The sequence below is a fragment of the Homalodisca vitripennis genome, chromosome 4 (assembly GCF_021130785.1).
Source record: "Homalodisca vitripennis isolate AUS2020 chromosome 4, UT_GWSS_2.1, whole genome shotgun sequence".
NCBI classification, from domain to species: domain Eukaryota; kingdom Metazoa; phylum Arthropoda; class Insecta; order Hemiptera; family Cicadellidae; genus Homalodisca; species Homalodisca vitripennis.
The window spans coordinates 16,098,117-16,107,796 of NC_060210.1; the positions used below are offsets into that span (position 1 = coordinate 16,098,117).

The 9,680-nt window shown below is 34.6% G+C and overlaps 1 protein-coding gene across 2 annotated transcripts in view; it reads left to right on the top strand.

Moving 5' to 3' along the window:
* LOC124358994 (uncharacterized transmembrane protein DDB_G0289901-like) overlaps window positions 1-3,058 on the top strand; it is a 60,492-nt gene extending 57,434 nt beyond the window's left edge. For both annotated transcript variants that reach the window (XM_046811296.1, XM_046811297.1), the window contains one exon: window positions 1,178-3,058. In XM_046811296.1, the coding sequence (XP_046667252.1) occupies window positions 1,178-1,466 (289 nt within the window). In that variant the 3' untranslated portion in view covers window positions 1,467-3,058. The remainder of the gene's footprint in view (window positions 1-1,177) is intronic.
* The last annotated feature ends 6,622 nt before the right edge of the window (window positions 3,059-9,680 follow it).

The window sequence follows — 9,680 nt, forward strand, 5'->3', positions numbered from 1 at the left end:
ATATGGATGTCCATATTAATATAATTGGTCAAGGCGTCACATTTCGATGCACATTTTGCAGATGTCCACAAAAATGACTTTTTTTGTCAGAAAACGCCAATCATAGTAACGAAGAAAGATGTCATTGCAACCAAAATAGTGTTGAGAATTTAGGTCATACAGGACCCCGGACATCCAGCACTGGAGCTCCTAAAAGACAATCTAGAGTTATAGAATATTGTTTTTTTCAAAACCAACCTCAGTTAAAGAAATATACGTTAAATTATATAGATTGAAACTTACAAAATTGTTGCTGCAAATGTCTCGGCTAAGTTCGTTACCACATTGGTTCGCCATTTTATTTCAACATGGTGGGCGTTCAAGCTTAAAAAAATTTACTCTGTAATTTATGAGGCTAGAGAAAAAGGAATGCTTTAAACATTTACTAGCAGTTTGTTAGGGGAGACTTTAATAAGCCGCTTACACTCGTTACTCGGTTGTTTTTATTAAACAATTCGATATATTATCCAACTTCAATATGTAAAACTCGCACACAATAAGAGTTATAATAAATTACCGTAACCAGAAGAATCTCGTACATTACAATTTTAAAAACATAAATTTTACACTAAAATCACAAAACAAAACAAAAAAATGTTTATAACTTGCCCACCTTGATATTAACGAGTACCGTAACTGTTTTTGTGAAATGGTAGAAAAATTTCTCCCCATTGGTTACCAGGAACTAAACCCACATTTTGAAGCCATTTAAACAAATCTCGTCCCTTGTATGAAATATCTAATATATTTTTCACGTATTTATCGTAATTTCTAAGTCTCAAAATATTGGAAACTTCTTGCTGTTTATTGTTTACATTACATTTACTATAACTTTACTAATAAGTTGAAATAATATGCTAAGTTAAATAAATTTAAATATCGAACTCTTCCTTCGGATAAAAACGTCGACCCATTCGATAAAAACAACCAAATAAAGGGTGTAGGCCGCTTAGTAAACTCTACTCGTTTGTTATTAAACTGTTTTTGTTTCTAGAACGGTTTTCTGTGTATTGAACACGTGTTAAGCCCATGTGAATAAATTATTGTGTTTAAGTTAGAAAACCCTACTTTTTCCGACTGGGTTGGAAGGACTAATTCGTTTCCAAGAGTTTGAAAACTAATCTAACTATTGTTGCAGCGATTGCAGAGGAGGAGTGCACGACCACTCTCACGGGCACGATGACCACGGCAGCTCTAGCCGAAGGGGTGGTGGAGGGGGTAACTACTACGATGACGAACGAGGCAGCTACCCCTCCGGATCGGAGTACGACGCTCGGCGTCGGCCAGCATACAATGGACATAGTGGGGTGGGAGCCGATATCGAGTACCCGGAGCCGTACCACAGACGAAGTAACGGCACCTCGCCCCACCAGGAGGACCAGCAGACCGCCACTGCCACCGCAATCACCACCACTGCCAAGGCGTGACCTCCACATCTCCGGAGCCATCGGTATAGTGCTGTTCTTCAGCGGAGCTTGGTTCTCGAAGAGCCAATTTGGTTTTATTATTCAAGCACCAACCTTTCCTTACTGTCTCTAAATTTTGGTAAACTCAATCTTCAAGGAATGTAGGAACACGATTCCTATGTGAATATTTACAGCCATAATCTAAATGTAATAAAAAATCATTGACATGTTACTATCTATAATGAAAAATTCAGTGGACTTATATCCAATGCAATCAGAGAACAAGTTTGAAATGCCAAGGATGAACATTGATTTTATTTCCATAGTGTAAAAAAGGAGATTCTCTATTCAGAACATTGCAAAGTATATATTTTAGATTTTAAACTAAAAAAAAGACGAAACTGCAGTACCTGTATTACTCGTGGTTTAAACGAAATTATTTTTGATATCAACAAAGTTACGTAACAAGATTAAATTACTTACAAACTACTACAAAAAGATTAGTACTGAACATTTATTCAGGCAGATCCAAATTCTTCAGAAAGGCTCTTCAAATTTATACAAGTGCAATAATGTATTAGGCCTGTTAAATACACTATACTGTTGTAAAGCCAAAGACTAAGTAATATTTATATGTAGCTTTTAATATTTAATAATAGATGTAATTAATTTTATCACGCTCACTGCCAGCTTATGTAGCGCAGGTATGTGATATATTTTAGATACATTTTAGAACATTAAATTACTGTAGTGGCGCTCTGTCATTATTTCTTGTTTCAAGATATACAAGAGATACATTTATACGTATATTTAAGTTAATAAACTGATGTATGAGTACTTTCTACATCTGTTTGAAATTTTATTACATTATAATGTGGGGTACAAGAAAGATATGAGTTGTACGTTATAAAACACTTTTATTGAAGTAGTAATTAAATGAATTATTGTAAGATATTAAAAGTAGTGAGTGATATAAAACAAAATCAAAAATAGCATTATAAGACGCTCGGAGTACCATAGTGTATTACAGGAATATTGAAAACTAATTTATTTGATTTATTGTAAACTTTCTGGCAATGCGAGATGAAGGAAAAGAAGTACATATAATTGTAATGAATATTATATGCTATTTTACGATACTGTCCATGTTACGTAAAACTCTTTCGTAACAACATCCGACTGGCAATAGACGGCTACTTCCTTGTCAAATATTGCTTGTACCGGAACAAATACAATCAAGTCAAAGTTACTACCGACGCACTGCCCCCTCGACTGTATCTCCGCTCTTCATCAGTCAACAGTTCCGTGGCTTACTTCCTGCTGTTCGACATCTTGTTTTCCCCTCCCGGGAAACTTCTGACCGTATTTATTTACACATTTTCTCGAGCCCTCCCGCATTAAATGTCAACGTTTTCGAAATGTTCAGTTGTACGGTTTAAAAATGAAGTTCTTGATTTGAATGTAGTTTAAATTCGTACAATACAAAACAGTGTACGTTTGTGTGCTGCACAAGATTGCAGAATCTTTTTTAATGTATTTCACTGTTTACTTTATCATTAAGTCTGTGATTTTGTAGTCTGTAATGCATAAAATAAATATAAAATGGAGTGAAATACGTGTTATTTTTTTCATTATTGTTGCCTCTCTATACTTTCTACCTTTGTTATTTAATTATACCTAAAGCCTAAACACAGTATCGGGACCATCTTATTATTTTTAAAAAGTTGTAAGGTGGTTTATAACTACACCCCTGATTCCCAATAGATTAAATCGAGATTCCTATTTTGATTTCTTGCAAATCAGAACACCTACAGTATATGCTACGTGTCTTTATTTCCACATAAATATTAGCTTAGCTTTCTATTATTTTGTTTGAAATTATTAGTTAAGTGAAAATATATAATTTTAATAAAACAAATTGACGTCACAGCGAAAAGTTTTCAATTCCATTCTGTAATATTATGAACATATTTTAAATTAATGACTTTGATTTTAACTTTTGGCTTAATGTTATTACGTTTAAATGTATTGTGATGATACGTTTTTATGAAAACTTTTATCACGCTATATTATAACTTATGTCTGTCTGCCTCGAATTGAAGAACATTTCTTAGCTGTTTTTGTTGTTGTTTTTATTCCATCTGGCTCAATTCCTGTAATAAGCAAACAGTTTCTATAAATTTTATAACATTAGTTAAAAATTATAAAACCGTTCTAGTTCAATTTTCAATATTCTGCCGTTCCCCATATTAATACTATCTATAGATACTCCCTGTGTAAATCACCAGCTACTTTATTGTTCTTTTGATGGTAATGGCGATTTGTATTTGTATCATCATCCAGTGATATTAACAAAGATATACCCACATTCTGTGCTAACACATCCTATTAACAAAGTCTTACTTACTCAAAACTTATTTTTAAACTCAAAATATGAAACTATCCTTCATATAAGTCTTAAAAAAGATATGCTCTTCATTTTTTATACTTAGGAGATTATATCGTATAAACTGTTTTGTCTTTAAACTTGAATTATGGATGTATGACTGTATTCGTATAGATATACAGTTGGTTTTGTAAAGGAAATAACTTAACAACTAATATTATAATTTTAAAAACCTATAGGGTTCTCGTAAATAGTTTTCATTTTTCCAAAAACAGTGCTGATTTCAAAATTTAATAGATTAATAAAAAGGAGTGTACGTTTGCAAAACCTAGGCCGCTACGATAAATTCGCATAGTTTAGCAAAAGAAATTATTTAATTTTGTAACCAAAATCCAATTTGTTTTGTAAACACATGTACATGACGGATTCTACATTAAAATAACATAATTTGTTGTAATTTTCTGAAAAAGTATTAAAATCAAAACGGTGTATTGAAATAGCTCTTGACTTTAATTATAAAATAAAAATTGTTACAACCCATACATTTTTTTGTTTATTTGCGTAAAGAGACAATCACACACAATACGCAAAGTTTTTGTGAGAAGATTCAGACTAACACGTGTTGGCCGTGTTGGTTTGTTTACGTAAAACATGTTGATCGTACAAATGATAACCAAATCTTCTTTCTTTCTTTGTTCTTTTCAGAAGCGAGACGTTTATTTCAATGCCCTGTCATAGTAAACATAGAAAACATGTTTTAGTAAAAGTCATACAATCTTTTTAATATCGTAAATCTTATTTATTAAGTAACATGTTTTCCACCTAAAAAACAATTACTACGAAAGCAAAGATTTATTATCTCTTAAAAACCTTTTTACGATACAGTAATTGCATAATTTATCTTTATAATTGTACAAGCTAACTGTATTGAGTTGATAGTTACGTCACCTAACTGTACAACCAGTAATGTAATTGCCTTCATTAGATCAGCTACGTGTTGTAATCATACCATAAGCTACGATCATATAGCGGCTTGCGCTGATCAGTTGGCTACACTGTGGCAGTTTATAATGAGGAGGTTATTCAGTAAGTCTGTTTTATGACGAGGTGAACCACAGTAATATGTCTACTTCTGAATACACACTACTGTAGACGATCCTTATATCGATTGGTATAAGCCATAATTGTACATTATATGTTATTTGGCGTTTTGATTTAGTCAAGTTAATAGCGGTTTAATAAATTTATTCACCATAGATGAGAGAGATGATTGGAGTTAGTTTAGTTACGTAAAATACTTAACAATTTTTTACGTAGTTGATAACAAGGTATGTAACAGCACATATTGCGTAACTTTACTGAAGTTTAATTTAATTCCCATGATGTCCTGCAGACAGACAGACATCACACAGGAAAGAAACTTTTATATCCGTCTGGTAAACAAAAGAGATATTATGTCAGCCTACTCATCAAGTAACGCTCAGCCAAATGTCACGGTTGGAAATCTAGGTAATACGGATAAGATACTTCTCAAAGATGTCTTGCCACATGATAATTTCACAATTTTGTCTATTGAATTAAGTTTCCAGATGTGTTTAAATAATAAAAGTTGCTGTGATATAAATATGACACAACAGAAAAGAGCGGTGAAATAAATTATAGATACCGGTTTTTAACATTTATTTTACATTCTATAACTTTTTTAATACGAATCAGCTACATTTTATGTCTGATATGATTATACTCAGTTTACAAATTTATTTATTCAGCTATTTTGCTCGTTGATATCACGGACTAGCATGCTGCAGCTACCCCAGCCTCGGCAGTAAACAAGAACGATGATGCTGCTGACACCTAGTGGTCTGAGTGAGTGTTACTGACAGATAAATAAGCTTAACAGTCAGTGTTGTTACACCCATATAAGGATATCAATAAACACCGAAATTACAACCATGTATACATAGGTGGATCGAGTAGCTTGAAGTGCATAAATGGTTTTACCACCTATCATCCTCCTACGACTACTGAAGACACCCGTGCAAGAAATTCTTCTGGCGTATTTAGGAAGGCTGGTCGTTGTCTGGAGGATATTAAAGTTAAGTAGTTTTTTTATTTTTTTTTAGTGTGGTTAGAGATTCACTAAGACATCATCAATTATTCAGGAGGGTTCACTGCTGGCTGGTTTATACCTTCCAGTTGACCCAAACAGGGCACAGCATAACCGATGTCACTTAAATCTGGGCAACCTTATGGATGTCCAGGAGCGGCATATCACTAACCGCAAATGTTAAGATTCTGGAGTGCATGGGTAATTCAATAGATATTGTGTACTGAGGGAAATGATTGTTGGAGTTTGGTGGGGTTCGTTGGCTTAGAGTCAAAGGTTCTTGCTAGCCTAGACATAAGGGTTGCCTCCTCCTGTCTGATTTGACCGGAGAGGCTGGTTCTGAGATGACGTTCCCTTCTTCCTAGGGGACATGACTTAAGATAAGTGCCATAAATTCTTCCTTATGGGTATCGACAGGAGGTGGTCCCTATCTTCAACCTTACCCATCCAGAATATTCTGTCACTTCGGAAGCAGCCCGAAGGTCCTTATAGGACTAGGTGCAATTTCTAAGCTTCTTATCCTAAGAGAAAAAAAAACAGTATTAGAAGTTATCAAGTATTATTTATTCAACGAGAACTAAATCAATCAATTGTACATTCTAAATGAATTTGTTTAATCAATAACTAGTTCAAACTATTTCAATTTTTACTAAAAGAGCAGATTAAGTTTATTATTTTTATAAAATGAATAAAAAGTAATTTCTTTTAAATACGTGATGATCTAAGAGTTAAAATTGAGATTTTATAAATCTCAATCTTTTTATAAATCAGTCAAGGCAACGTAAATAATATTTTACACGTTTAAAATGTGTTAAAAAAACTAAAACACAATATACACGAGAGAGCACACACTCGTCACATCATAGTTTTGAATAATACGTAATTACTCTCGAGGGACACTCAAATTCTGTTTAATTATTCGACTCATTACCAACACTATACTTATGATCTTTTCAAATATAAATTACCCCGATTTAGATCTAGTTAAAACGTAAATTCATATAATCGTGTAGTTCATTATAAGAGCGTACTAAACTTTATTTTATCCACAATAGTTTTTGCAAACTTATACTTTGACAACTCCATAATCTGTTACCAGGTATTTTACAAGATCCTTTCTAAAATAATATTCTGTAACTAATACTTATTGTTGTTTGTTATGAAATGAGTTGAATAATTACCCAAATTATTTCATCTACTCACGCAAAATGAGTGCAAGCCTACACAATTTATTACACGACGATTAAACATCGTCTATCCTTGGACTTGTACAAGACAATGACAACACAATGACCTTGAGAACGTTACGCTCTGCGCATGCGCACATCCCGTCATTACAAGCGTCCGTAGAACTCTGCACTGGCCGGCTTGTTGTCTGGATCCGCTGGGAATTAATTATTAAAGCATATTTCATTGTTTCTGGCTGCCTATAAAGCATTTGACAATCTGCATCGAAAAATCATATAATTTAGCTTTTTATACAGCAAGACATGACAATGATTCATACAATATAGATATGGAAAGGACGTTTTCATGGTGGGAAAGGTATGGCGATTGTTGATTTTAGCGTCATTTTAACTTCCGTTTCTTGCAGGGTTATGACTTGACTTCGAGAATATGTTGTCCACGATCATCGAGATCCAAAAACCATCGATATTTTCGTACCGTTTCGACATCAGAAACGTCTACACTACAAAAGAGGTCTCAGCCACCCAGTATAATCTAGATGAAGAGGTGTTCTCATTGTCATGTTTACTCACGATCCCAAAGCACGGCAGAGCAACCTAGTTTTCTACACATAATGTAGCTATGGAGTGAAGAGTTTATTCCATGTAAATGGTGAGTTTAGTCCCATTTCAACTTCCGTTTATTTCAGCCATTGAAATATGATACTATCTCAGACTTGACTCCGGGAATATGTATTCCACGACCACCGAGATCCAAAAACCGTCGATGGACTCTTTGTACCGTTTCGACATCAGCGTCATCTACACTAAAAAAGAACCTTAGCCATCTGGAATAATCTAGATTAAAAGGTGTTCTCATTGTCATGTTTAGACAGGATCTCAAAGCACGGTGGAGCAACCGAATTTTCAACATATAACGAAGCTATAGAGTGAAGAGTTTGTTCCATGCGAATGGAATAACAATAAGAATATTTATTTTCTCTTTCATATAAAATTTTTTTTGAAACAAACAAAAGGAAACATGATGTATAAAACTTAGTGATAAAAAAATAATCATTACTTACAAAATTAAAATAAAATGGTATTTTTCAAATAAATTAGAGGACATCTAAATAAAATTGCATTCTTAATTACTGGCGAGAAAATTTAGGACCTCAGAAGGCTAAGCCTTTTTAGAGGTTACATTTTTAACATTAAATATTAAAATGTGCAGTGCATTACTGAAATTGACCACGCTCGTACATAACTAAAAAAGAAACATACCAGTGCTAAAATAATAACATAAATATTCTTATCGTTCAACATCATAATACCATTTATATTAAATTATATTTGGTGAAATTAAATAAAATTACACAGACATGGACTGTTTTCATAAAAGAAAATGGGGGCTAGAAAATGGTAGGTTTTCGTAAAAAATTTATTGTATGGTTTAGGCGTAACTATTAGTTTGAAATGTTGAATTTAGTTCCATTTCATCACAGAAAAAGGGTTTCTATAGAAATATTTTTTGTCTGGGATTTCACCTTCCGCTTAATATAACGACTGAAATATGACTCTCTCACAGATTCCAGATGTCAAGACAGACGCTGCGCTAAGCGGGCGTGAAACCCAACATTCAATTGTTATATATGTTGTGTCTTCATACTTAAAACAGTACTTTAGTGCACTTATAGTCAAGGAATTGCACTCTAAGAGAAGATTCTCTATTGATTCCATTAAAACCAGGTTATACAATAAAATCTGGTTCTCGGCCTTTGGACTACACTTTTGAATTTAAAGTTCAATTCGATTGTAATATCATAAAAACATAATATAACACATAGCTCTATATTTTCGTTGGTATGTACCGTTTGTAAATTGTAAAGTAAACTATGGAGCATAACTTTGTTTTGATTTACTGCAATTACACTTGGAAAATATGCTCCAGAGGTAATGTGCAAATTGAGTGATTGGTTGTCGATTGCATCCGGGCTTTCGGTGGTCGCGGGACCGCGGCTGTCCGGGGGGTCAGGGTGAGCGAGCTGAGCGACTTATCTGTAACACGAGTTGGAACTTGCTCGGCGATACTACGTTCCTAGGGCCAGTCTGACTTGAACGAACTTAACGATAGGACATACGAGGGCTGCAACTGGGCGGAGCGACTTATCTGTAACACGAGTTGGAACTTGCTCGGCGATACTACGCTCCTAGGGCCAGTCTGACTTGAACGAACTTAACGATAGGACATACGAGCGCTGCAACTGGGCGGAGCGACTTATCTGTAACACGAGTTGGAACTTGCTCGGCGATACTACGCTCCTAGGGCCAGTCTGACTTGAACGAACTTAACGATAGGACATACGAGCGCTGCAACTGGGCTGAGCGACTTATCTGTAACACGAGTTGGAACTTGCTCGGCGATACTACGCTCCTAGGGCCAGTCTGACTTGAACGAACTTAACGATAGGACATACGAGGGCTGCAACTGGGCGGAGCGACTTATCTGTAACACGAGTTGGAACTTGCTCGGCGATACTACGTTCCTAGGGCCAGTCTGACTTGAACGAACTTAA